The sequence below is a fragment of the Tenrec ecaudatus genome, chromosome 12 (genome assembly GCF_050624435.1).
Source record: "Tenrec ecaudatus isolate mTenEca1 chromosome 12, mTenEca1.hap1, whole genome shotgun sequence".
In the NCBI taxonomy this organism is placed as follows: Eukaryota; Metazoa; Chordata; class Mammalia; order Afrosoricida; family Tenrecidae; genus Tenrec; species Tenrec ecaudatus.
The window spans coordinates 30,740,149-30,767,323 of NC_134541.1; the positions used below are offsets into that span (position 1 = coordinate 30,740,149).

The 27,175-nt window shown below is 59.6% G+C and overlaps 1 protein-coding gene across 5 annotated transcripts in view; it reads right to left on the bottom strand.

The window, feature by feature from the left end:
- Positions 1 to 562: 562 nt before the first annotated feature.
- The window catches only part of HM13 (histocompatibility minor 13), a 30,979-nt gene continuing 4,366 nt past the window's right edge, over positions 563 to 27,175 (bottom strand). Inside the window, exons 2-14 of one of the 5 annotated variants that reach the window (XM_075563826.1) lie at positions 26,031 to 26,129; positions 25,588 to 25,716; positions 21,473 to 21,555; positions 15,939 to 16,027; positions 14,509 to 14,594; positions 14,293 to 14,418; positions 13,764 to 13,821; positions 12,480 to 12,563; positions 8,981 to 9,017; positions 7,433 to 7,535; positions 3,547 to 3,632; positions 1,722 to 1,878; positions 563 to 975 (exon numbers count right to left, since the gene is read on the bottom strand). In XM_075563826.1, the coding sequence (XP_075419941.1) occupies positions 1,728 to 1,878; positions 3,547 to 3,632; positions 7,433 to 7,535; positions 8,981 to 9,017; positions 12,480 to 12,563; positions 13,764 to 13,821; positions 14,293 to 14,418; positions 14,509 to 14,594; positions 15,939 to 16,027; positions 21,473 to 21,555; positions 25,588 to 25,716; positions 26,031 to 26,129 (1,131 nt within the window). In that variant the 3' untranslated portion in view covers positions 563 to 975; positions 1,722 to 1,727. The remainder of the gene's footprint in view (positions 976 to 1,721; positions 1,879 to 3,546; positions 3,633 to 7,432; positions 7,536 to 8,980; positions 9,018 to 12,479; positions 12,564 to 13,763; positions 13,822 to 14,292; positions 14,419 to 14,508; positions 14,595 to 15,938; positions 16,028 to 21,472; positions 21,556 to 25,587; positions 25,717 to 26,030; positions 26,130 to 27,175) is intronic. The other 4 variants (XM_075563830.1, XM_075563828.1, XM_075563827.1 and 1 more) reach the window with 4 other exon arrangements.

Below are 27,175 nucleotides of genomic sequence, written 5' to 3' on the forward strand. Positions count from 1 at the left end.
ACTGCCTCTGAGTCACTGTGCAGTGCAAGTGTCCCTGTAGCCTGGTGGGGAGAAGAAGGGGCTCTCAGAATTGGGTGGCCTCTGGCGCTCCGGACAGTCATTTGGGGAAGGCTGCAAGCAGAGGGAATGGGGCCTTCATCTCCAGGGCAACTTGGAATCAGGTCCCCCTAGGGAAGCCAAAGGGACATGAAAACTGGGCTAGCTGGCTCCTGCCTGCCTGAGAGTAGTGTGAACTCTTCCCTGGGGCCTACGGCCCACCCACTTCTCTGGATTTACTGCTATTGGCTCCTTACTGAGTCTGGTCAGCAGGCCAGGGGGACGCCTGCCTGCCCAAGATGCCACTGTCCCCACGTGGTGGAAACCTAGCTTCGTGGAGAGAAGCAGTCTCGTGGGCACCCCCTGCTGGCCCACGGGCGTGTCTGAGGCTTTGAGCAGGCAAGCTGGCCAGGGGTGGGCAACCCAGGGGAAATGGGCCCAGAGGTTTGGCTGGCCCCATGCCGACCGCCACTGGAAGGGTCTAGCGGAAAAGGTTCTGGCTGGGAAGGTGAGGGCTGGCAAGATGTTGTGGGGTTCAGCGGTGTCGCCTCCGGGAGCGCAGCGCTTCCCTGGCAACGGGAGTTTTATTGTGAGGCAGTCAGTCCACATACAAAAATCTAAAAAGTCGACCCACCTGCCCCTCTCCACTGCACCTGACGCCCAGGGCTGGGGTGGGGTGGGGGGCGCAGGGCTTGCTTGGTCGGCAGGAGATGGGGAGGGGCAGAGGAGGGCCTGAGAGCGAACCAGGGGCCCTTCCCCGGTCCTGGACGGCTCTGCCCCCTGCGCCTTCGGTGCTGCGGGCAGGCGTCCCCATCCCCAGATGTCGGTCCTCACAGGCCGGCCCCAGTGGCAGCAGGTCACTTCTCCTTCTTCTCTGTCTCCTCTGCGCCTTTGGATTCTGTCCCTGCTGCTGGATCCTTGGCATTCGACTCCTCATAGCTGGTTGAAAGACAGGATAAAAACTGGCCGCTTAAAGGAGGGGCAAGGAGGATCTGCACCCGCCCCGCCCCTGGCTCGGCCCCGCCCCCATGCCCGTGCCAATGACAGGCAGGCGGGCTTCCCTGGTGCCCAGTAGTGTCAAGAGGCATTAGGGGCAGCGGCAAGTGGAGGAGAGGTTGGGCCCAAGTGTGTGCGGCCCAACTTTATGAGTCTGGAACCTTCTGCCAGGGGGCGGAGAGGAGCTGCCTCCTAGGGTCCATGGCAGGACCATCGAGCTCAGCCCTGGGGGCAGGGGCAATGCTCGTTGACACATGGCAAGGCACCACTGTAGATGGCAGTCTCCTGGCTTAACGGGCAACCAAAGTGCTGCCAAGGACAATACATTTCCTCATCAGCTCGGCCCTAGGAGGCAGGAACGTGCCCCCTTTGATGAAGAAAGAGAAGCTCAGAAAGAGGAAGGTGACTTCTTCAAGGTGGTGTGTATGTGCACAGCGAGCAGTAACTAGTATTGTCCAGGAAGAGCCCACCACAGTTCCTTCCAGCAAGCCCAGACCATTGAGCAGGCCAGCTCCTGGGTTGCTCTGCCTTCTGCCCCATGGCTGGGTACACGGGCTGAAGAGCTGTCTCCCAAGTCCTGCCAACTCCCCCAACACCCCCTGCTCCCTGCCCTGCACACTGGGGTCGGAGGGTTTGCCCTACCTGGGGCCCCGGGGCAGGTGGGGGGAAGCGGGCAGGTGGGTACCCACTGGGCATTACATGGCGCTGGGATTCTGTGGGCGCCGGCGGCGAGGGCCAGCTAGCTTCTGCTGCATGGAGTCGGCCAGGCTGGCTGGGGAGCCCGAGACCGTGGGGAAGTGGGTGAGCCTCGGGGTGTGAGGCAAGATTTCCACCGAGGACTCGTAGCTGTGTGAGAGACAGAGACAGAGAAGAGACAGAGACAGAGACAGAGAGGAGGCCTGAGGAGGGGAGAGGGTGAGGTCTCCTTTCTCAGGTGCCTGCTGTGAGCTCTCTGGACTTTGTGGGGAGAACAAGAGAGACACCTACACAGACTCTAGAGAGGACTGCGACTGCACAGATGTGCAGGGAGGGGGCTGGCCCTTGGGGGGAGGGTGCCCTGAAGTATCGCTAAGACACAGCACCCTGTGAAGGGGCCACCTTCCCATTCTCTGGGCGCCGTGTGACCTCTGGGTGCGCAGACACACCTGGAAGGGAGGCTGCCCCTGCGGGGCTGTGGGGCAGGGGGCTGCCCTCTCCAGCCTAGGCACTGTGGCCACGTGCGGCCACTTTTGAAGGGAGAGCAGCACAGAAAGAGACGCATGAAACAAAGGTCGAGCTTAAGAGAAGGAAGACCCAAAGAGGAGACCTGGGCTTGGGGTGCAAGCAGGTGGGGCCAGGCCCTCAGGGTGGGCAGGCCGCCCGTTTCAGGCAGGAAGCACAGGTGGGGGAAGGAGTACTCTGCCCGGGATGTTGGGAGCGAGGACGAAGAACGGCTTTAAAACAACACATGAGCTGATGAGGACCCAACAGAACTGGGTGGTCAACCCCAGGGAGTCTTGGAGAGGGCTGAGACTTGAAGTGAGCAAGGGGCCAAGTGGAGGGGGATCTGCTCCCTCAAAGCCCCTCAGGCCTGCCCCCAAGTTCACCTCTCCCGATTTGCCTCCAAGGCATCAGACCTCTGCCAGGCCAGGACATGTGGCAGGGAGGCGGGCAGGCAGGGAGCCTGGGGCTTCTAGGCAGGGCAGGGAGGACAAAGGCAGGGACGGGGGAGGGTGAGTCACAGGATCCCCCCGCAGGCACACAGGTGTGCAGGAGCCCTGGTGAGTGTGTGAAGGACAGCGTGGAGGCCAGGCAGGTGGGGCAGGGGGAGGGGAAGGCCCCTGAGTGGGCAGCGTCAGCCACAGTTGGCAGCTATTTCTGGGTCCCTGGCAGGAGGGTTGGTGGTGCTGGGGAGCAGACACCTGTCGGGTCACGCAACCTTGGGGGATGGGTGGGGTTGTGCGTGGGGTGTGGCAGGTGTGGCTCTGGCCCTGGGGCAGGAGCCTGATGCTTGCCGTAGCAGCTAGCTGGGGGTCATGGCTACCAGGACAGGCTCTTATGCAGCCAACTAGGGAAATAGTCTCTCTGCATGGGGGCAGGGGTGGGTGGGAGGGTGGCCTGCCTGGGCCCACTGACCCTGGACTTTTTACACCAGTCGTCTCCACCTGCCGGGCTCATTACTCACACGTGGGGGGGGGGGGCTGTGGTGAAGGGGAGGGGCACCCCGGAAGTTACACTGTGGTAGGCTGTCTCCACCAGCTACTCCTTCTCAAGACCCAGTTGGCATCTGGGTGTGAGGGCCACCCAGAGAGCCCTGAGGCCTTGCCCTCCCCCTGGCTCCTGGCCCAGGCAAAGGTTCTCACTGGTGCCCACAGGCTAGGCACCCACGGGCTGGCAGAAAGGGCAAGGGGCGGGGTGGGTGTCGGGAACGATGTTCTCCTGAAGACATGTACAAACACCCCTGGCAGGCTCCACTAGCTGCCCAAAGGTGCACCTGCGCCCTGTCAAATGGCTGCCCGCCCTCTACCCCCTTACCTGAACATCTCCGTCACTTCCCCCTTGACCAGTGCGACTAGGACCGGAAAGCCGATGCAGGCAGGGACCAGGTACAGGAGGGCGGGCTGTGGAGGACAGGCTGGTTAGGAGCTGAGTGGGGCCTCACACCATGGCTCCAACCCTCTCCTGACATAGTGGCCACTCCACCTGACAGGGTGAGCAACTGGCCCAAGTTCAGAGCCAGCCAGTGGCTGGGCATCACCCCAAGGCTCCTGATTCCCACAAGGACTGCTCCCACCAGGAGGGGCTTCATGGAACCCAAGGAACCACAGGCACGTGGGCTTTCAACCGGGAGCCCTGATTTCCAGGGGGTCTGGCTGGCAGCAACTGGATCACTTGGAACAATGGGCACATGCCACCTCTGCCTGGAGCCCCTGCTTCCCTGGCCTGGGGTGCTGGCAGCATGCTTTTAAACGCTCCAGGAGCTGCTGCTCTGGGGTAAGCCTGCCACCCTGCCCTAGTGACAGCGCAGGATCTGCAGAGACTATCTGCTGTGGCCAGTGTTTCGGGCCCCCAGCTGGTCACTCGGCTCAGCTGGGCCAGCCCCAGGGTTGTGGTGGAACGTCCTGGGACAGCTGGCAATGCTGAGGGACAGCCACGCTAGCAGCTCCTGTTTGTGGAGGCAGGCTGTGCTGGGCCCTGGTTGCATTCAATGTCCATGTCCTCCACCTAACTCAAGGGCAGGGAGCCACTGAGGGGCTCCAGGGGGCAGAGGGAGTGGCTGTTAACAGGGAGTGCCCTGTTATCAGAGGATCAGAAGCTGTCATCTTCTCTCAGGGCCCGGCCCCAAGTGACCTTCCCAAAGAAAGTGCTGCGAAGCCTGGGGTGCACAGCACTTGATAATTTCTATGGGTCTTTCTGGGGGGCTGCTGGCCTGCCTGGCTTGGCAAAGAGTATTTCTGGTAAAAATACAGACAAGAAAACACACATGAATGCAGTAGCTCCTGTCTGTCCAAATCAGTGACTCTGGAAACATTCTCCGGGCCCTGGGTCCTGCCACCTTCCTGAATAATCCATCCCCACTATTCTTAACACAAGCTGTCTCTCGGTCCTTTCGAGATGCTGTTGTGAACTTGATTACATATAAATAATTCTTAAAAGGAGTATAATGCTTAAAGCATTCTATTTAAGCTAAACTATCAGTTGGTTCAGAGATGAGTTCAGGAGACAGCTCTGCTTTAAGGTCTCAAGGGGAAAGGTGTGTGTGTGTGGGTGTGTGGGGGGGTACGGGGAGTAGATCCATCTGGCCTCAGGGGCCCCAGATGTTCCAGATTCCATAAAACCAAACCAACCCGCAAACCAAACTCACTGCCATCTAGTCGATGCTGATTCATAGTGACCCTGTAGGGCAGGACAGCGCTGCCCCATGCATTTCTGAGACGGTCACTCTTTATGAGTAGAAAACCCTGTCTTTCTCTTGAGGAGCAGCTGATCCTGTGGTTAGCAGCCCAACGTGTGTCACCACGTTGCCACCAGGACTTCATAAAAAGGGCAGATTTTGAGAGTGGTGACAAGCGTGAAAGGTGTAGGCTGGTGTCGGGGCTGTCTGTGTCTTAGAGCAGTCCCCAGCCCCTTGCCTGTAAGCACCTGCAGGGCAATACAGTGGATGGTGAGGGCTGAGGGGAGGTCAGGCTGCTGCTGAGAAGGAGCACTGCCCTGGGACTGGGTCCAGCTTGACTTGCTGTGACTCAGGGATGCCGCCTTCTCCTTGGGCCTAGGATTCCCCAGGCAGAAATCAGCTCTTGGGCTTCCACTTTGTCTAAGGAGCCTCCGAGTCTAGCCCAGGCTGAAGGCAAGTCTGCCACCTGCTGGCCGCCAAGGGAATAGCTCTAGGATTATTCAAAACTTAACTGCCATTGGGTTGATTCTGACTCATAGGGACCCTTATAGGGCAGGGCAGAACTGCTCCTGTGGGTTTCCAATACTGTAATTCTTTACAGGTCTGGTGGCACGGCTGGTGGTTTTGAACCGATGTTGTGTAACCACTATGCCACCAGGGTTTGCTCAGCGGTGCAGGAGGGAACTCCAGTGGGCTCTCGGTCAGTCCTACCGGGACCAATCCCACTCTGTGATGCCCAGGGCAAGTGCTGGTCATCTTCTGCATGTCCTGCCCGAGATGGGCACTGATATTCACTGAGCCCATGTGGAAAAGAGGCGACACCCTATTTGCTGGCCAGCGGGGAGGGGGGTCCTGGTCCAGTTACTGAATCTCTTTACGACTCCCTTTTCTGACCAAAAGCAGACTACAGAAGGGTGGTCTGGTGGGATAAGTGGGGCAGGCTGAACCCACTCAGGGGCTCCAGGGGTAGGGGGCAGGCCTGGTGGTCAGCCCCTGTAGACGGCAGCCCAAGATGCCCCGGGGGGCTGTGGGGAGTGGAAAACTGATGTGATGCCACCTAACGCGCACCTCAGCGGCCCCGTACAGGGTCTCCAAGGCTGTCCACCTTTCACGGGAGCAGAGCACTTGCCTCTCTCGTGGAGCAGCTGCTGGGATCTAGCACAAGAGCAGTGTGCCCCCCACCCCGCGGGGCCGTGAGCCCCAAGTCAGTCAGCCAGCAACCAAGGGCTCCTGTGGTCAGTTCAGAGGCTGCCCCTCCTCTACCCTCCCCTGTGGTGGTGGTGGGGGGGAGGGGGACTAACAGCCCCCCCTAACAATCACTTCACTACTACTACTACTGACTGGGCCAGTTGATCTACGTCAACTCACTCTAGCACCAGCTGCTTTAGGGCGAAAGGGGGGCAGCGCTGTCCTCCGTACAGAGTTATGGCCTTGGAATTGGCTTGATGGCAGCGAGTTTGGATTAATGACAACTGTGCCTCCGTCAGGCAGCCGCTGTGGGTCACATAGCTCTGCTCTAGCAGAGTCAGCACCTGCCTGCAGGGATCCTGGCTTTGGCCCTGCTGGGCCTCTGGGCCACACCAACCAGCTGGACCAGGGTGAGGGCGGGCACCAGTTTGATTCCTAGTCTAATCAAGTGCTTGCCCCGGGGCACCCGAGCTCTGTCTGTCACAAGGACCTGTAGGAAGCACTGGACGGAGGCGGGGGTGCTGGGGAGCGGCCCAACAGCATCAAACGCTGCCCGGGACCACCAAAGATTGGATGATTTCATTGGCTGATGAGGGGCAATGGATCGCCTGGCCTTTCTTTCTAGCCTAGCTTAGTCTGGAAGCCCCACTGAAACCTGGGGGCTACCAGTACCTTGAAACCCCCAAGGACAGACAGGTGGTGGCTGGGGGAGCGGTGCACTGGCGGGGAACTCACTCACTCAGGCCTCCAGCATGCAGGAGGAGACCACACCCTGGCACCCCGACCCAAAGCAGCTTTTATTTCCAGCATCAAGTGATTCTGCATTCTGGCTCCCTGTCCTCCCCTCGCCCTCCCCACTCTTGGACATTCCGATGGCTCCCAGGCCACCATCCACTCTAGCCTGCTGCTGCTCAGCGCCCACCATGGTCAGTGAACCCCATGACTCATCCAGGGGGATATTAGGCCCTGGATAGAAACCTCTCATAGCCCCCGACTTTGCTGCCTGCCCACACAATGCAGGCTGAGAAGCCAGTCTGTAGGTCTGGCAGCTGAGGTGGCCTAGGGACACACTGGCCAAAAATCTGCAGATGCTGAGCCGGCAGTTTTTGCCTTCCTGCTGAAAGGGACAGGCAGGCTGGTAATGTGCCGGCCTTCTCTGTGCCACGGATGTGGATGTGTGGCCTCTTTCAGGAAAGAGGGAAAAGCACACAGGCGTGCTCGGACCCCGCGGAGCAGACCCCTGCCCCCTGACTGCTGGCACGTGGGTCAAATATACCGGGCGAGTCCCCGGTCCTCCCGGAGAAGGCCTGGCGGCGCCTGGAGTCTGGCCCTGCTCACCTGGGCGTGCTTGAAGATGTGCATGATGAAGATGGTGAGGCCCAGACCGAAGACATAGGCCGCGAAGCTGGTGTAGAAGTAGGTGTAGGAGTTCTTCTTCAGGCTGCGGGGGAGGAAGGTGGTGAGAGGCAGGGGCCAGGGAAGCAACACCCTGCTGCGGTGGGTGCTCAGGCTGCATGGGGTGACTGAGCACCCTGGGCTGGGAGCCCAACCTGGGTGTGCCCTCTGGACCTGTCCCGAGCGATGTGGCTGTGGGCAAGCCCTGCTCCTCCCTGCCTCAGTTTATCCATCCGCAAAGTGGGAAAACCCTGAGTCTGGCTTCCGGTGGGGGTGGGTGGGGCAGAGCTGTGGATATCAAATGGTAGAAACTGGGACGGCGACCCTCAGATTTTGGCCAGCATCAAAATTACCTGGACGCTTCAAGATGCCAATCTGACAGGTCTGAGGCAAGGGCCAGGACAGTGCCGGTGGTGGGGACTGCCTGGATTCGGGCTGGAGGTGAACCTAACTGGGGTTCATCTGAGACCAGCTTCAGCGTTGAGGAACCCCATGCATTTGGCCTTTCAGAACACTGGCTCCAGACCCTCACCAGACCCAGCACCCGAGTGCCTGCAGAGCAGGAAGGGGTCTTTCCATTCAGGCCATGGATGGACTGTGCCCTTCACCCCGGTGTTCTTTGCTCTGGGCTGCTACCGTGAAGGCTGGGGCATGGGGGGCTGCCTGTGGGGGCCCTGCTTCTGAGGCTGAGGGAGGCTTTACTGGAGACTTGCGGGTTATCACCTGAGAACCACCCGGGGAAGAACTGGCCACACTGGCTCACTTCCGATGACAGACAGGCCAGCCCCTCTCAGGAGGAGGCCCAGGGGTCAGCAAGTGTGCTAAGATTCTCCTGGTAAACTTGGTTTTAATGATGGTGGCGGTTTCTTGGGACTCTGTGTGTGTGTGTAATTAAGCATGAGAAGATAAAAGAATTGGAAATCCAGGGCTCGCACAGCAAGCTAGCTGCAAGGGCAGGCAGGCCTGCACACATGCTGCCAGGATCACTGTAGGCGCCTGCTGGCACGGCTCAGGCAGCGACCTCTGTGCTCTGAGAGCAGGAAGTGCCCCAAAGTGGGCAGAGGACAGCCAAAGCCCAGATAGAGGGACACAGCGACCTGCCCTCACCAGACCAGGACCACATTATTGGCTGCACTCCCCGGGGGACTTCTGCGGTCAGCCTGTGCGGCTCAGTGCCCGCTTCACGGGTTTTCACGGTGTGCACCATTAACTTAAGGTTAATTAACGAGGCTCGGAAAGGTCAAACGGCGAGGATGCAATACGGGTGCCATGAGGGCCTTCTGGGTTGAGAGTTCAGGGTCTGTGATTTGGGGCTGTTTTTCTGGCCCAGGGCTCTCTTCCCATGGGGAACACCCGGACGGACAGAGGGATGCAGCGGCGGTTGTGAGGACAGCTGGCAAGTGGGGCTGGCTCCCCAGCATACCCACCCTGGATGGTCCGTCTCTGACTCGCTGGGGCTATGGGCAGGGGTCCCAGGTCCGGGGAGCTTACCTGATGTCAAAACGCAGCAGCAAGGCGATGAAGATCCCTGAGAGAGAGGGAAGGAGCTGTGAGCACCGGGGAGAGGAGGTGGGCCCCAGGTAAGGGCAATGCCTGGACATGGAGCCCTGCCCCTGGGCAGCGAGATGCCCTGGTCTCCAGCGAGCAGACACCCAGCCTGTCCTTTGGCCTAGGAGCCACACTGAAGCAGCCTCTCAGGACTGGGCACTGAGTGCCAAAGCTCAGAGTGCCTGCTGGGGAGTCAGGCACCGGGCCCAACGGGACAGACAGCAAGCACCAAGAATCAGCACGCAGGCACGCCTGTGTCATCGTCATCGTCGTGGGAAGCAGGAGGAAGTGACCCAGGTGGGCTTCCCCAAGGAAGGGACACCGCTAGAGGGCGGAGTCTGTGCACAGGCCCTGAGGGAAGAAGCTCGGGGCTGTGGCGGCCGGGCAGGGTGCAGCGGAGCTGGAACTGCAGCAGCGGCTATACCAGCCATGTAGGCACAGGGAGGAGCTGCTATCTCCTAGTGAGAGGGTGCATCGAAAAAGATTCTGGCGGCTACACAGACTATGGGCTGGAGGGTGGAAGGGGACAGGAGGCAGAGGCAGCTTGAATTCATCGTCCCACCCACCCACTCAGGACCTGCCAGTGCCTTCTCTGTACGTTGCCGGTGAGCCTGCCTCCTGTGCTAGTCTGGCCTCGGACTCTCTCAGCTGAAGCAGGCTCCTGAGACCTGACACATCCGTGCTCGCCTGAAGTGCCCGCTGGAAACACAGGGTTACTTGCAGAGAGGGAGAGGAGTTTGTCCTCAGGGAAGGCAGTGAGGTAGGCGCAGCACAGAAAGGGGCTGCTAACCAAAGGCTGGAGGCCTCAACCCGCCAGCCGCTCTGCTGGAGAAAGATGTGTGGTAGCTTGCTTTGGGAAAGACGGACCTTGCCCTGGAAACCCTGAAGGGCGGGTAGCCTGGGTCCGAATCGCCTGGAAGCCAAGTGTGAGGGTCGGGCAGATGGGCGACCAATGGGCCCTTTCGGGCTAGAGCCAGGAGTCTGGTGCCCCCCGGTGGCCGAATTATAAACTGTTCTCCAACAAGCTCAAGGGTCAGAAATCCACGCAGGGCATTCCCACTCTTCCAACACCCATTCCGGCTGGAAGAACCACAACCGAGGCTCTGTGAGGCTCAAGCGGGCCTTCTGCTGAGCCCGGGTCACCTGCACTGAGGCAGTTGCAGGCATGTCCTGTGCTTGCCCCAAGAGCGGGACACAGGAGGATTCACATCGCACCTGTGCAGAGACCCTGCCGACAAAGGCCCTCTTCTGGCCTCCAGGGAGCGGGTCTCCCAGGCTCAGGGCCCTAGAAAGTCTTGGATCTAGGCTTACTCGCACCCTCCCAGGGGCTTGTTGTCAAGTGCGGTTGGATCGGTCCCCATTCACAGCGACCCCAGGTCCAGCAGATGGAACAGGCCTGTTCCCGCGCCATCTGCACCACCTTGCCTACATTGGGGGCCAGTCGCCACGGAGTCAATCCAGCTCACAGGGGGACCTTCCTGTTTCTCTGTGGGCCCTCAGTTTTATCAAGCACGGGGTCCTTCTCCAGGGACTGGTTCCTCCCGATAAGGCTACAGAATCTGATGGGATGAGATCTCACCATTGTTGCTTCTAAGGACCACGCTGGCTGGCCCTTTCCCGAGAAGGGCTAGCTCGTTCTCCTGGCTGTCTGTGCTAAGGCCAGTGTTCTCTGCCGGCATCAGCTCCTCTTCCGCCCTCCTTCAGCACGGGCCAGCTGTCCCTACCCACGAGGCGACGGGAACTATCCCGGCCAGCGTCAGGGGGACCCTGGTCCTCCGAGGCTCTCTGCTCTTCAACATTTTACAGCAGAGGTGCCCAGCGTGGCGCAGCGCCTGATTCCTGACTGCTGTTCCTTGGGTGCTCAGTGCGGATCCGAGGAAATGAACTCCTCCATCTCGGTACACTTCCCCGGTTTTGGTTTGTCGTGCCATGGCGGACTGGTCCAGGTGGCAGGATTTCTGTTTTCCTTCTGTTGAGGTGGGATCTGTACGGATCTGCATCAGGAAGCGCTTCTAGTTCTCTTTGCTTTCAGCAAGTAAGGGTGTGCCACCTGCATACCCCAGGCTGTGACCGAATCGTCCGTCCTCTGGCCACTCGACCAGCTTGCTGGGCACGAGTGAGGAAGCATGGACAAAGGACACAGCCCCTGATTTTAACCCCCTCAAGTGTTCGGAACCGCCCTCAAGGCCTTAGAGGGAGAGCTGAGTCGGAATCGACTCGGTGGCAGTGAGTTTAGTTGCGGTTTGGGGCCCCAGGTCAGTTCACCCAGCTCTTTGAACTTGTCTTTTCGTCTGTAAGACGGCATTGTTCCCCGGCCCCCAGCTGCTTCAACGGGCACAGGGCAGCATGAGACCACCTTCGGCACACACTGGGCGCCGACAAAAGCCCCACCGAGTTCCGGCTGGGCAAGCTGCTCTCAGCCCCGTTTCACAGGTTTCTGGGCAGATCCAGCCGAAGTCCTGTTGCTCACTTGGGTAGGAATGATGGAGGGTCCTTCTCTTCCCTGAGTTTCAGTTTCCTGGTGAGCAAACAGGGGATGCTCTCCCTTCTCTCTTGATTAACACTCACCTGAATGGACGTGCCACCCACAGAAGGGCTGGCCCGAGCCCCGCAGGGGCAGAGTGCTCTGACTGCCCACACTGGCACAGGCGCTGTGTGGTGTCTGCTTTCAGGCAAGCACTGGGGGCCCTTCTGACACCCTGATTCGCACACCTGGGGTCTAGGGGACACTCTCGAGTCTCTTGACTGCAGCCACAAGTCTGCTGACAAGTGTGCCACTCGCAGGCTATGCAGGCGCACACGCAAGCACTCACTCGCAGGCACACAGGGGCCTCTTGTCCTGGGCACGGACACAGGAGCGCGGTCCACACATTGGGAAGGGAAGGGAGGACGGAGGGCCCTGGCAGTTCCAGCACACTGGAAATACTGTGACAACTGGGAGAGCCTGTAGATGTGTGAGTGTACACAGACAGTAGGGCTTAGGGTTCCGTGTGCCGGTCACGGATCGCACTTCTGCCCAGAGCCTGGCCCAGTCTGGCCTGTTGTTATGCAGTCTTCCCCCAGGGGCTCTGTGGGAATGGCCATGCTCACGGCTGCCTACCTGATACCCAGCTCAGGGCTGGCACGGGACTAAAACCAAGCCAGACCCAATACACTTGAGTCCATGGTGACGCACAGTGAGCCTGCAGGATGGAGCCAAATCCCCCTTTGTAGGATTCGGAGGCTGTACATCTCTCCTCGAGCACACAGCCTCATCTTTCTCCCTCAGAGTCACCAGGGGGGTTGAACTGCTGACCTGGCAGCAGACAGCCCCCAGGGCTCCTTGGCACAGACTCGGCACGCCAGTAATGTGGGCTGAGGTTGAATCTTTCACCAACCAGAGCTGACGCAGAGGGGCTTTGTCAGGTGCAGAATCCCCGCCTCGGCCCCCTGTGGCCCCCACCTGGAATGACGATGTCTCCGAGCCCCAGCATGGCAAAGTTGTCGGCTTCCAGGCCTTTCTCCAGCAGATCCTGGGGGAACACCACTGCAAGGGAGAGGGGCGGGGGTGAGGGGCCGCCACCGGAGCCCAGCTGACTTCCCCTCCCACCCCTTATATGGAGGGTAACAGGCTGAGAGGCAGTGTCTCCATGTGGAACCGCGCTGTGAAGAGGACCCTGGGGATCACCCAGGCAGTGGGTTGTGATGCTCTGAGAGGTGACTCACCCTCCCCACTTTTCAGAGGCCCCGGAGAGCCCCATGCAGGACGTCCATCTCCACAGAGGGGGCTGGCCTGGGTCTCAGGCCCTGAAGTCAGGGAAAGGCCACACGTGGTGATATCTGGGCTTCAAGCTCCCGATTCGGGGAGCCTGCTGGCCTGGGTAAGGCCTCCCTGTGTCTGCGTCTGGATTTCACCCCCGGTACCTGGCGAGCACGGCAGTTATCCCAGGTGATTCTGACTCGTCTAAAGCGTGATGCTCAGCTCATCCTGGCCTTCCATCCTCCCATCAGTGACTGGCTTGGGTTTGGTGCCTGACACCCAATTGAAGGGGGCTGCAGGGAGCCTTGGGGGAGTGGGGAGGGAAGATACCCTCCCCTTCCTGTGTCTGGACACAGCTGCCCGAGTCGCCAGATGCTGGGACTAGTAGCAGGCATCTTGGGACCAGGAGAGATGGACAGTACTGCTGAGCAGGGTGGTCTGGGAGCGGGCGGTGACTTTGGTTCTTGGAGATCCCGCTGAGGCCCCTAAGACCCTACCTCTGAGCTGCAGGGGGGCCAGGAGTTGGCCCCAACTCAAGGGATATGTTTTCTAAGCTGGAGCGGCTCTGCAGCTGGGCTGGCAGTCGCATGAGGGACTCCAAGGTCCCCGTGCAAGCACTCTGCTTACTGGGGGTTCTGAATGGGAGAGGGGCTGGTCCCCCATACCAAGTGCTGTGGGGATCCTGGGAGGGGCATCAATCTGGTGGCCCCTGTCCTTTGACTGGGGGGAGCAGACACACCTCTGGGTGCTCGTTCCCACTCCAGTTCCCCCCCCCCGCCCCGCCCCTCCCCGTGACCGAGGAGCCCGAGGTCAGGGCAGGGCTCCTTTCATGAGTTCCAGGACAGAAAGTGACCAGGAAGCTGAGGGAGGCGTGGGGGGCTCTGCAGAGGAAGAGGTGTGGCGAGGGTTCAGGGAGAAGCAGTGACCAGGTCAGCATGGATGGCCAAGGTGGGGGGCAGAGGGTCCTGCAGGGGGAATGGAACTTACATTTTATAGGCGCCTCAAAGGACCTGGCCACTGTGACCATCACGTTGGTGCCAAATACCTACAAAGAGGAGAGGGGGGCTGAGAGGCTGAATGGGAAACAATGGGGTCCAAGCTGAGTCCTATGGGGGGGTGATGAGGGTCCCCAGGCAGATGTGACGCTGAGGTTAGGAGGCCACTGGCCCTGGCCCTGGGGACACTGCAGGGGATTCCTGGTTCTAGGGACCAGGAGGGGCCGTTCAAAAGTCTGCAAAGGGCCTCTAAGGGGCTCAAGTGAGGCAGTGACTTTTGTCCAGGGTTCTTTCTCCCTCAGCCCCGAGTGCCCGGGGCCACGGCACGGTGCCTGAGTCATGCTGACCTTGGCCCCTCCCTTGCAGCGAGCCCCCCCTCCCCCGCCGGCCCGGCAGCCCTTTGCAGGGCCCGTTTATCCGAGTTCTACCACTCCTGCCCGAAAGGCCCTAGCGTGGAGCCACGGGAGGAGGCAGGCTCCTTGCGGAGCCCCAGGCCGGACCTCCAACTGGAGAACACGCACCCAGAAGACATCGTAGATGAAGAGGCCGCCCAGCAGGATGCAGCCTGTGCTGACGTTGCTGAGGTGCAGCAGCTCCACTCCGTTGAGGGAGAAGGCCAGGCCAAAGAGGTTGTTGGCGATCCAGTGCTGCAGAGAGGGTGGGGGTGGGGGCGGGTGAGGCCAGCTCTCAGCACCCTTCCTTCCCCCTGCCTGCTCCAGTAGGGCGAGGCCGCTCACCTTCCTGAGCAGGTACCAGACGCCGACGATGCTGCTCAGGCCCAGGCACACCAGGTCCTTGGTGTCAAACTCGTAATTGACGATCTCTGGGCAGAGAGGCCAGGTCAGTCCGCTCCCCATGGTGGAGTTGCCTCCCACCCCCCATCGTTGGGCCTGGCAGAGCAGGGCATGGCTGGGGCGCTCTCAGAGGCCTGTAGGCCAAGGGTGGGGGCGGCAATTTCAAGACTGTGAGCGCTCACTGGAGTCACTTGGCCTGTTTTCTCCAGAGGACCAGGCCTGGGATGGGTCAGTGGCAGGCCCCGGGGGCAGGAGGTCGGGCTGTGGGCGCAGACAGGCCTGGTTGGGATGTGGGCTCTGCCATTTGTCACTGGGTGGCCCTGGGGGGTGGGAGGCAGCTCCTCTTTAGTTTCCATCTCTCCTGTAGAAAGGGGACAACAGCTCCCACCCCACAGGCTGTGGTCGGGAGTCAACAGGACAGTCTTTTCAGAGCGCTCAGCTCAGGGTCCAGTGGACTCCAATCTGGGCCAGCTCTCCCGGTTGCCACCAAGCCCAGGCCTTTGGCAGGCTCCCCGATCATTCTGGAATCTCCCTACTCTGCCATCAAAGGAATCGGAAAAGCTGCTGGCAGCCCTGTCTCATGGATGAGGAGGCAGAGGGAGGTGTGAGCTGCAGGCCTGACGAGGCCTGGGGCAGAGGTCGGAGGGCCACCTGTCAACAAGGAGGCCCAGCCAGGTGGTGGAGGTGGCCAGGGGCGCAGAGCCCGGAGTGCAGATGCCAGTGGCTGGTCCCCAGGGTCTGCCCCCACCTTCCTCAGTGGCCACAGGCCCCCACAGGTTCTAACTACAAGAGCTCAAGGCCCAGCCGGCCAGCTTCCCCTGCAGCTGTAGGCAGAGGCATGCAGGTCCTCCTCCCACCTGCCTGCTAGAGCGTGGAGCCCTGGGTGTGTCAGCTCCATGGGACAACTGGACCTTGGGAGCCTGAAGGCTTGGAGGCCTGGCTGCCTTAGCAAGCTGAGGTGGGGTCCTTCAGACTTCACCAAGCATGTCCTGGGCGCAGACGCACGAGAGAACACTCATGAGGTCACGACACTGAGATGACATGTGAGGTACCCGGAAGATGGGAGGGAAGCTCCCCCCGGCTCCCCAGGTTTTTTTTGGGTTCAAAGACACAGATACCATTTTATTCCAATCTTTCTCGGACACAAATCACAGGAGAATATTGGAATGGTCACAAGGGCCTGCTGTGCAGGGTCCTGTGCCGCCTGCTTGTCAGACCACCCCCCTCCTCCTGGGAGGGAGGGGCCATCATCCCATTGTATAGATGGAATAGCAATATCAAGGCAGTGGCTAGATTCCCAGGCCCACCTCCCCCGGCCCCTGGCGGCATGTGTGTGTGCATGTGTGCGTGTGGGGGGGCGAGACGCCACTGACCTTCCTTGTTCTCCCCCGAGCCCTGCGTGAAGAGTAGCTGGTACTGTCGATTTGGGAAGTTGGCAGGAAAAAACTTATTCATGAAGGGGCTGGAAGGAAAAGACGAGCAGGTTGGTAGAGCCCCCCAGGTCATCACAGCCCCAACACCCCACCCGGCTCCCTCCTGGCAGCCAGCAGGTAGGGACCACTTCCTGTCTTGCAGCTCACGTGGGGAGCCGCTGACTGAGTGGAAGTTGGCCCCTCGGCCTCAACACAGGCACGGGGCAGCCGCTTCCAGGAGCGCAACAGATCCAAACTCTAGGACTCTTGGGAGAGCAGAGGCCTGGCTCTGGACTATGGACCTCGGTGTCTCATTTGCTGCCTGTCAAGATGTACACTCCTGGGCCCCCTTTCCACACCCCAAGGCTGGTGGCCCGCTGACCATACCCACTCCAAGACTGAACACTCAGAGGCCCGGAAACAGGCTCGACTCGGACACTCCGTGTTTCCCCAGGGCCAGCCTGGCCTCCTCAGCTATGGACATGCTCTCTGACTAGCCAGCATTGCCCCAGGGCTCTTCTGGGCCCCTTCTCTGGGCAAGAGGAGCAGTAGGGGCGGCCGTGTTGTACAGTGGCCACAGTGCCCCGGCTCTGATCACACACTACTTCCCCTCCCTGAACCTCAGGTTCCTCTCCCATAGGTGGGAGAAAAAAGACCAGCTCCCTCGAAGGGGGGCCCCGTTCAGACAGGAGGCAGGGTGGCTGACATGCCCGGTCCAGCATGGGGCCCACAGCAGGTGGGAGGGGCTTGTGAGCTTCTGTTACCAAGATCCTCTCGCTCACAGCCTGGGCTGGGCAGCCTGTTAGCACGTCCGATTCACTGGGTGGGTCAGTGGAGGCAGGCCAGGCCCAGCCGGGAGGGAGGGAGGGAGGACGGCCTCTTCCTAAGAAGCCAGCTAGGAGAAAAGAGGGTGTGCATACTGGAAGCCCCTCTGGCTCTCGACTTCCCCACGTGTCCAGGAGCCCTGCAGGGCGGGGTGTGTGTATAGAAAGCGGGGGTGGGTGGTGGGGTGGTAGTGGTGGGGCGGTGCTTTCTAAATGGACCTGGTCGCACCTCCAGGGCCTCAGTTCTGAGGAAGCAGGAGGCAGAGGATGGGCTGGATGTGGTGACTGCTCCCGGCTCCGTTTGTCAGGCCGCTTGGGGGGTTGTTCCTGGAGCCCAGGACTGTGAGCTGGGATTGGGGGTGGCTGAGAGCCCTGAGGAGTGAGACTGGCCTCTTCCTGAGAAGCTGGCCACTCAACTTTCCTAGCCAGCAAAGTCCAGAGGTCAAGAGCATGGACTCTGGAATCAGATGCCCAGAGTTCAAATCCCAGCTCTGCCACATACTGCCTGTGTGACCTTGGAAAATTGGTTACTTAACGTCTGTGCAACTGTCCCCTCCTCTGGAGCGGTGCCTTTCCCACAGTGGTGCAGGCTCGCACGTGGAAAGCTGGAGTTGCAGCTTTGCCCTGAGTCTCAAGGCTGTTAGCCCGGGAGAAGAGGGGCTGCTGGGTAACATGGGGAGAGTCAAGCAACCCCACCTCTATGCCTGTGAGCTTGCCAGCTGGGCCCTGAAAACCTCTATGGGCTGGTGCCAGGTTGGGCGCCGGGAGCCTTCTGGTGAATGCTTGCTCAACTCCCAGTGTAGCATCAGGTAGCAGAAGTCTCTGGCCCTGAGTCACCCTTAAAGGTCACTGCTTCCCACTGAGACACCACCACATCCTGGTGCCCTTCTCCCCTGGGGGCAAGAGGCAAGGGGGTAGGGGTGGAGGAAGTGGTGACGTGGCCTCTTCCTGGGGTGGCCGATTCTGGCATCCTGGGTCTTTCCCGAGAAAGGTCAGCTGGGTGGGGGGTGACCTCAGTCAGCTGAGGCTCCCTTGGCAGGGAGGCAAGCAGGTGTGGGGTCCTGGTTTACAACTGCCAGCACCAGCGCCATGACAGGCTGTATAAAGCCAAAGTCTGGGGCAGGCCTAAGTTTCAGGTTCAGATTCCTGGTCACTGAGGTAACTGTCAGATGAGGCATCTCCTGTTCCAGACTGACCAGTAGGGTGCAGCGCCTGAGCATAACCTTACCAGTGAAATTCAAGCAAAACCCACCACCGATTGACTAGCCGAGGAGGTACGCACGAAACTGCTCACCAAACACCACTGGACAACGCTGGTGCCAGAAGTTCTCTCCAATAAATTTAAAGAACAACAACACTGGACTGCCCCCTGCCCCATAAAAGCCCAGGGAACAAAGGACTTGGGGCCAATTCCCTTTTGGACACTGGGTCCCCGTTGCGCCAGGCAGCGGAGGGAGGAAGCCCTAGCTCTTGAGCTAGCAAATAAACTCCTTTTGCCTCTTTTGCATCTCAACTGGTCGTAAATATTCCGTGCGCCCAAGGTGAGCCCACGTTCCCTTCCCAAATCTAACACAGGGTTTTCTCGGCCTGGGCTGGAGTGAGCCTCAGCAAGTGAGTGAAAGTGAAGACTGCAGTTGCCTTCCGCTAACACCCCGCCCTGGGCCCTGGTAGCGGGAGGGCCTCGGTGGGCTGGCATGGCTCGATGCTCAGCAGGCCTCTGCCTTTCATGAACCCTCTCGCCCAAACGGGTACAGAACACTGGCCTTGGAGTAGGACGCACGGACAGACAGAACCTTGCTTTGTCTTACCAGCATAGACTAACAAACAACCCCAAACCTAACTAACCCGCTCCCAACAAGTGGGCTGCATCTTCCGGAGAGCCTGTGGGACAGACGGGACTGCCCCAGGCGTGGCCAAGGCCGTCAAAGTTCTCAGAAGCAGCCGAGTGCTTCGCCACCAGGCCACAGAGGCCCCCTCCTTCGGCCCTGAAACCAGAAACCACAAACTCCCTGCCATCAAGCCCATTCCGGCTCACAGAAGTGCCCCAGGGGATTTCCGAGGCAGGAACTCTCTCCTGGAGTAGAAAGCCTCCTTTTTCTCCCCCGGAGCAGCTGGTGGTTTCGAACTGCTGACCTTGCAGTGAGCAGTCCAAGGCCCAGGGCTCCTTCACTCTGCCTTCACAACTGGGAACCTGGGGGTGCGCAGAGCCCCCAACCACGCTGCTGCCCTGTGCCCAACCTCTGGACCGGATGGCCTGTGTGGGTGGGTACAAACTCACTGCCAGCACGTCAATGTCGACTCACAGCCTCCCTGCAGATGGGTGTCCCGGAGAAGCTCTACGGAAGAAGAAGGTTTCATCTTCCTCCCACACAGTGGCTGGCTGGGGTTTCAAATTGCTGGCCTGCGGTTCGTGGTCCAGCTCGTTACCCACTCCCTCCTCCCACCAGCAGGGCTCCGTGGAAACCAGCTGTTCACCTAAATTCCACCAGCACGGCGGGGTTTCCATTGACCGCATACTTCGGGGCACACACAGCTTAAGCCTGGCATCCAACTTTCTAAACAGTGTGATGACATGACGGCACCTCCTTTGGAAGCTAGGAGCCCTGGCAGCACGGTGGTTCCGAGCTGCTCTGCCAACCAGAACGTCGACAGTTCGAAACTACCGTTGGTTGTACAGGAGGCAGATTGAGGTGTTTTCCTCCCAGAGGGTCAGTATGAGTCAGAATTCACTCGATGGCAGTTAAGTTTATTTTTTAAGCCGAAATTATCTCCATAGGAGTCTGTTCTTTGCCACATACATCTTACCCTAAGGGCTCCCATTGGCCCTGGGCCCACGGTCCGTGCTGGATTGGGCAGAGGGCAGTTGTGAGCACCAGCGCATCCCTCTGCCCATTGCCGGCCACTAGCTGACGAGCCTGAGGGTCTTTGGCTTTTTGTAAAATTGTCCCCTCGCCCCTTTAAGAGCCAGCCTCTGGATGCCCTCCTGCCCTGGATGGGCGGCCCCGTGCGTCCTGCCAGAGTCCCAGGAGAGCTGAGTGCAGGGGGACAGGGCTATCCCAGGCTCAGTGGGATGCTCCACATTTTACCCAGAAAATAGTGCTTCCTGTTAATTTGTTTACATTCACAAACAAAATTTTTCCACACGCTGTTGGTTTTATGTTCTGGTGCCAATTCCTAGGAGCATAAATGTTGACCAGGCTGAAGGGCACACAGCAGTATTTTGGCGAATCCCTTAGCTATTATTCTAAAAGGAAACGAAAGACAAACGTTTGGTGTTGGCACGGCAGAGGCCCCTGGCGGTCTGCTGGGGCCCCGGGGGGAGAGCCGGTTTGGTGGTTGCGGCTTTTAGCACATACTGGTGGTTGGGCTGTGGGGAGGTGAGGGTTATCGGCCCCTCACAGATGTGGGAGTCAGGGAGGCTGGAGCTGGAACCCCCTTCCCCACTCTGGGCCGTGAGAGGAAGGGTGTCTGGGTCCACCCCTGGCGAGGCACTTGGGTTCCCTCGGCCTGCAGCTGCTTGCCCCTCAACCCCAGGCCGAAGGGCTCCCAGCAGCCCTGTCCCCCGGGGGGAGGGCACTGACGCCCAAACAACTCACAGAACTCCTTCCCACACCTGCTGCTGGGAGCTGCTCCCCGCTCCAGCCATCTCCTCACGGACCCCGACTGGACCTTCAACGTGCACACGGCCCCTCCAGGGCCGGGCTGGGCTGGGCCCCCTCCTTATCTCTTCTGGCTCTTCCACCTTGAGGGCTCTCAACTCCTAGCCTTCCCTGCTCGGGGGCAGGGCTGGTATTCGGTGAGCAGGGCTAGGGGCAAAATGCCCTGCATGGGACCGACTGCACCAAGGAGCACTAGTCTGCAAGATTCAACAGCCCCCACCCCCCAGTCCAGACGGCACCCCCACTGAGCTACGAGGTTCTTCAGGAGGATGAGGCCCAGGGAAGACCTTGGGCTTTGGGGCCTCCGTCTGGAGTGGGAATCCTGGCTCTGACGATTACTAGCACATCGTCGGACCTCTCTAGGCTTCAGTTTCTGGGGCTGGACCGACCATGGGCTTATAAGCACAAGCTGACCTAACAGGGATGCCGGAGGCTAACACACACAACTGTACTGATCACAACAGCCACGCCCCTGCACACATCACCACCAACAGACACCACGCTGCCAGCTTTCCGAGAGGCAGCCACGCAGGCTCTTCCCACTGCAGTGAGGAAACCCAGGCCGGAGAGGTGAAGTGATTTGCCCGTGATTACCAGAGTATTAAGGGGGCAGAGCCCAGAGTCAGAGTCAAACTCCATAGCCCACACCCCAACACCTCACGATCCTGCCCCTCTCTCCTTCCTCACGGAGACTATGAGCAGAGGGCACCGCATAGGCCCGGTGCCCGGCAGACAGTGGGGACTGGTGGGTACCACAGGATCTGCTCACACCGGGCTGGGAACCACGTGCTCGGCCCTGCCTGTCCACAAACGACGTCCCTGACCCACCCGCTGGGTTCTCTCCTCCCTCCCAGTCAGCCGACAGCTCTGTCCACGGTCACCCACGGTGCGACGGCATGGAGGCAGAGGTTCCCTTGGGTGCTACCACCAGCATTCAAGCCTGGCTCTGAATGAAGCCCCGGTGCTGGCCCCTGGGAGAGCAGCTTGCAGGGCCGCGCCATCGGCTGCTGACCTGATGGTGTGGGACAGGGCCAGGATCCCCAGCACGAAGAAATACATGGATAGCAGGAGGTTGATGTACTCTTGGGAGAAGATCTGAGGCAGAGACACAAAGAGAAACAGAAAGTCAGGGGCACGGCAGCCCCGGGGAGAGACCGCGGGTGCCCACTTCTCCCCTGCAGGCGGGGGGGCAGCATCTGAACACACTCAGGACAGTCCCGGGGGTTTCTAGTTTCCAAGGTTGTGTGCAGAAAGGGGGAAGTCTCCAGTTCCCAGGTGCACCTCTGCTGTGCTTGGGGGCTGCATGTATCTGCAGACAGGTGACTCTGGGGCTGTACCTGGGTGGGGACCTCGGGGACCTGGGGCCTGGACTGAAGTGCGGCGCTGTCTCAACCTCAGCAGACTCACTCTTCCCGGTCTCTGCTCAAAAATCCAGGGAGTGGCACCCCCGCTTCCCCAAGGCCCGGAGCATCCCAGCAACAAGTGACCTATGTGCGTGCCCCAATTTACTGTCCCAGGAAGCTCTTCTTAGGGAGGGTCATCAGATGGCAGCTGGCCCTGACAGTGGCTGCTGGGTCTTTGGTTAGTGTCAGGTGGGACCGAGAAAGTGCTGTCACAAGGCCACAGGTACATGGCTGCGTGCCGACCCTGGGCTCTGGGGAGGCCCTGCTACACAGTCTCCTGCATCGGTCCGTTACTGGGCCGGCCTTGAACAGAGGGAGTGGCAATCTGCAGTGGGCTCTTAGGGCACGCACGTTGCTCCCTGACTTTCTCCACAGCACCCCTGCTCTCCTCCACTCAGGGCCAGTTCTCGCCTTGGCCCCCAAGCCCTTGTCTGTCTCGCTCTGCTGCTGAGGGTGTGACACCCACCCTCCCCCGACCTGTGCTGTCCTGTCCTCCTTTCTTCCCCCGGACCCCCCGCCACGTACCCTGCTGCTCTGGACCCCGGGCATCGGCTTTTGGCACAGCCCCCTCCTCCATGCAGCCTCCCCACACTGCCTGCCTGCTAGGTGCTGGGCTTGGGCCCCAGACAGACACAGACCTGTCCCCTTGGGCTCATGTGCCAGGGACTCACAGAACAAACAACAAACAAGCAAGCAAAAACCAAATGGGCAAAACAGTGCCAGGTGGTGATGGGGGCTGATGAGAAGAGTAGAGTAGGAGGTGGCGATGGAGGGCACAGGGGAGGCGGTCAAGCCAGGGCCCCTTGCTGGGAGGACAATGGAAGTGGAGAGGGTGGGCTGCATGGCTCTTTGGAGGAACGTTTGAGGTTGAGGGGTGTGTGTGTATCTGTGTTGGAGGCCTCAGGAGGAGGGGCAGTGCGGGGAGACCAGGCTGGGTGTAAGTGGAGGCAGCAGGTGCCCTGGGCTGGAAGGAGGGTTAGGGAGCGGGAGGGTATGCTGAGGGGCTGAGAGGAAGAGCAGGGGGCAGGAGGACTCGGGTCTGGCTGAGCAGCCGGGGGGTGGGGTGAGGGTGGGGGTGGTGAAACGCTGGTGTCTGGGGTGGGCTGGGGGGAATTTCCTCAGGAAGAGGGTGTACCCCTTGGAAGGTGCTTCTTCTGTGGAGTTCTAGGGCGCTGCGAACCTTGCCTTGCAGGCGTATCATGCCTGCTTATGGGATGACCTGCTCGCTCTCTGTCTCCCACGGAATGGGAGGCCCTGGGAGGGCGGGTGAGCCATCTGCTTTCCTGGCGGTGGTGCCCCAGCACCCGGCACAGGCCTGGCAGGTAAGTACTAGATGCTCACTGTCCGCTGAATCATTGAAGGGACACAGCCGTGGCCTACGCTGTGACGACTACAAGAAGGGGACCCACGGACAAGGGGCAGGCAGATGAATTCTTCTGAGGTAGAACCCTCACACCTGCCCTTTCTCTGTTGGACTGTGGGACACATTTCTCTGGCCCCACCTCTGAGCCTCTGGTGGGTTTTGAGTGTGTGAGCCCCGAGAACCACCCACCAAGCCTCCCTCGCTGGGGGTGGCTGTCTTTCAGAAATCGCAACAGCGGCGGCCCTGCCCTCCTGGCACAGGTATCCTGGGGCCTGGGGTCTGGGGCTCTTTGACTCAGAAGGGCTGGGGGGGCTTACCTGAAGACAGAAGAGGATGGACCGGGTCTTAAAAACATTCACCCCCTAGTGCTGTCAGAAAAAACTTTTTTTTTTGGGGGGGGGAGGGCGGAAACGACCCTGGCCTAATTTAAGAGTCCTAAACACAGTTTTTTCCCTAGTAGAAGGTCTTGAGCCAAGGGACGCGGTGTGTGTGCCTGGCACTTGGCTCAGGAGGGACTGGAGAAATAGCTGTCAGGAGCTGAGCCAGGGTCAGCAGGCCGGACAGACACAGAGACACAGAGTCACTGAGAGTGCGTGAAAGCCCCGGAGAGGGGGGCCCGGGTGGGTCTCCCTTCTGGCAGACATGCACAGCAGCGGGACCCCAGGCAAGAGGGAAACGGGAGGGGGAGGTTCAGGGTGCAGGGGAAGAGAAAACCAAGGAGGTGGGCCCGGCACAGATGGATGGTGGGGTGCATATGATAAATTCTATTCTGTCCCTGAGGCCAGGAGGGTGGTGTGTGTGTGTGGGAAATTGGCATCAAACAAACAAACAAACAAACAAACAAACAAACGAAAACCCCACCAGTGAAGAGCCAGGGCTTCTTGACGTGCTCTTGCTTTTAAGGGCAAAAAGCAGGACACTTTCTGCTTCACACGTGTGCAGCACTGGAAGTGAACTGGCACCTGCCAGTTTGCTGAAGCTGAAACCATTCCTAAGGGCATGTCTGAGCTAATCACAAGGGGACACTAAGACGATGCTTTGATGCACTTTGCACTTGTACTCTGGCAAAAATGGAGGTTCTGGGGTCCCAGTGCAGGTGGGCGTAAGGGAGGCTGGCACACTCTGTGGGTGGGAGTATCAATCAGCACCACCTTCCTGGCAGGCCATGTGGCATGCGTGCATTCTAGGAGCCCTGGGGGTCACCAAGGGGCCCTGGTGGCAGAGCGGCCTTTGGGCTGTGATCCGCAAAGCCACCAGTTCAAAGCTATCAGCTGCTTCATAGGAGGAAGATGGGGCTGTCTACTCCCATAAAGAGTCACAGCCTTGGAAACTCACCAGGGCAGTTCTAGACTCTTCTGCAGGGTTGCTAAGCGTTGGCACTGACTCGATAGCAGCCGAGCTGAGCTTTGGGCTGCTCTCTGCAGGGTTAGGGGTTCAAACCTACCAGCCACTCACCGGGATAGGGATGGAATCTGCTCCATAGAGACTGACAGCCTCAGAAAGTCCTGGGGGCCCCAGGAGTTGGCCCAGACTCCACAGTAGTGAGAGAGGGTCATTACAGAGTCTCCAAGTGACGCAAGCAGTTAGCAGGCTGGGCTACACCTTCAGGTCTACCTGGGCGGGGAAGGGCTCTGGAAAAAGGTGTGGTGATCTACTGACTTCTGAAATCAGTCACCGCGATCCCCCTGCGGCACAGTCCAGCTCTGGCCTCCGTGACATCACCGTCTGCTGAGTCCACTCGGCAGCGCCTGCCGAATGGAGACCTGGGAACGCCAATGCAGAGGTGCTTGAAAGTGTGCCAACGTCTGCACGACATTCAGGGCAGCGCTGCTGGGCCACTGACATGCCCATGCCCCTCGGGGCTGCCGCCAAACCACAGACCCCGGGCAGACCGGACTGGGTTGCCAGAGAGGTGTCTCTGTGGCAAGGAACACACCAGGCTGGGGGGTGGGGGTGTGTCGGGCTTCAAAAGCTCTTAGATCTTAAAACAAATGGGGGATATGCATCACAGAACGAGGCATAAGAATTCACACAGGGGAGGGGAGTATGGCTCACGTGTATTTCCTTAAAGTTATTTTTTTATAAAAATGTAACACTTCAGCAGGAACTACCAATACTGTTATTCCCCTCTTTTGATACATCTCCCTTGAAGTTCTCACTCTCTGTGCATGACTTTCCCAGTCAGGGACAAGGGCAAGCTTCCCTTTGCTAAGTGTGTGAGGAGAGTTTTTGGAGAAGAGAGGAAAGGCAATGTAAGGTCAGCAACGTGTGGCGGGGAGTGGGGTGAACAGAGCACAGGAGAGGCAGGTGAGAGGACGCCATGCAGGCACGGGGAGGGGAGGGGAGGGGCGCAGGACACACCTCCGGAGGGAAACTGTGACTGTCTCTGGTACAGGGGTTTTGGATGACTGCTGTTTCCCCCTTTTTACTTTTCTGTGTTTTCCAGCTTTTCAACACTGAGCCTGTGTAACTTTTATTGGGAAAATACACCTCAACAAATTAAAAAAAAAACAAACGACAATAAAAAAAGGCCATTAGTGTGATAAGGGATGTCAGGCACACAAGCTACCCCCATCCCGATGTGCACAGCACGATGAAACCCGCAGGCACACACGCACGCATAACCAAACGGAGCCAAGCACTCCCCCAGGGCAAGATGCAGACCGGGGAAGGCGGACATTGCCTCTGTTTTGTGGGTCATGACGGGCTGGGTCCCCCTGCTCGGTACTGTCTCTCAACAAACATGCACAGCTCCCGCGACAGCAAACGTAAGGAGAGCAGCTGGTTTACAACGCGGGACTTACTTTGAAAAAGAGGTAGAGGCCCAGGAGCGTACAGCTGGCGATGATGGGGAAGCGGGCGGCATCGCGGCTGGTGATGGTCTCCGGCATGTCCGAGGCGTTCTGGAGCGGGGAGAGGAGAGAGAGGCATTCTCATGCGGGGTGCCCTTGGAGCAGGGCAGCGGTCGGGCCTCCAGGGGCTGGGGGCTCCGCTAGTGCCCCTCCCCGAGTGAGCGACCAAGGGGCTGTGGGTCACTGCCACTGAGGAGGGCGCCCGGGGTCCGCTGCGGACAGGAGCCATCGTGGCGGGAGAGGTGCTCTGTCACTGGAGAGAGAAACCCGAGAGGAGAGTGGTCCGGGACCTCGATAGAAGGGGCTCCAGGTTTCTTCCACATGCGTAAGGGACACATAAGGACCACTACATCTTATCTGGAAGGGAGACAAACCGACAGTGCTGACCCGGCGCACAGGGAGACCACAGGCTGACGGGAGAAGCGATTCTAGACAAAATCTGAACCTCACACATTCGCGTGGGAAAAGTGGAATACGGTCAAAATAAAGGCCACAGTTGCATTCACAACGGGCAGGGGCGACCAGTGGCAAGTGACACTGCGGACAAGAAGATGCGGGGAGGTCAACACTCGCAATCACACTGGGACCGGCTAGAAGGGGTGCACAGGTAACTGAGCGTAGGCGTGCAATGGTCCCATGACATTCAGGGTCCCAAATACCTGCTTACTGGGAATGTCATTTCTGGTCATAGTCTATATTTAAAAATAGGGGGCCAAGTTTTCAGGGGCATCAAGTTCTGGGTAGGATCCCCACTGTCCGCAGGGCCCGGCTCGATATCACTGGGGACAAGCTGACCCCTTTGTATATTTATCCCCCACCGCCTTCTACGGTTTGTCTCGGCGCTCACAGCCCTGGCAACACCAGGCTAGACTTCTGCTGCCTCCAGTGGCCAGAGGCTCACCCCAGGCTGAGATCGCACCCCAGGCCGCTCCTCTGAGGCACGCCCACACAGGCGTCCTTCAACTTTGAGTCTCACGTCCGGATCTGAAAAGCCCAACAGGGAGAAGCCGCCAGGGGAGGCTGACGGGCTCGGGTCTGTGAGCAGTGGAGAGAGAAGCTGATGGGGGAGCTGAAGCGGAGAACGCTGACAGGGGCCC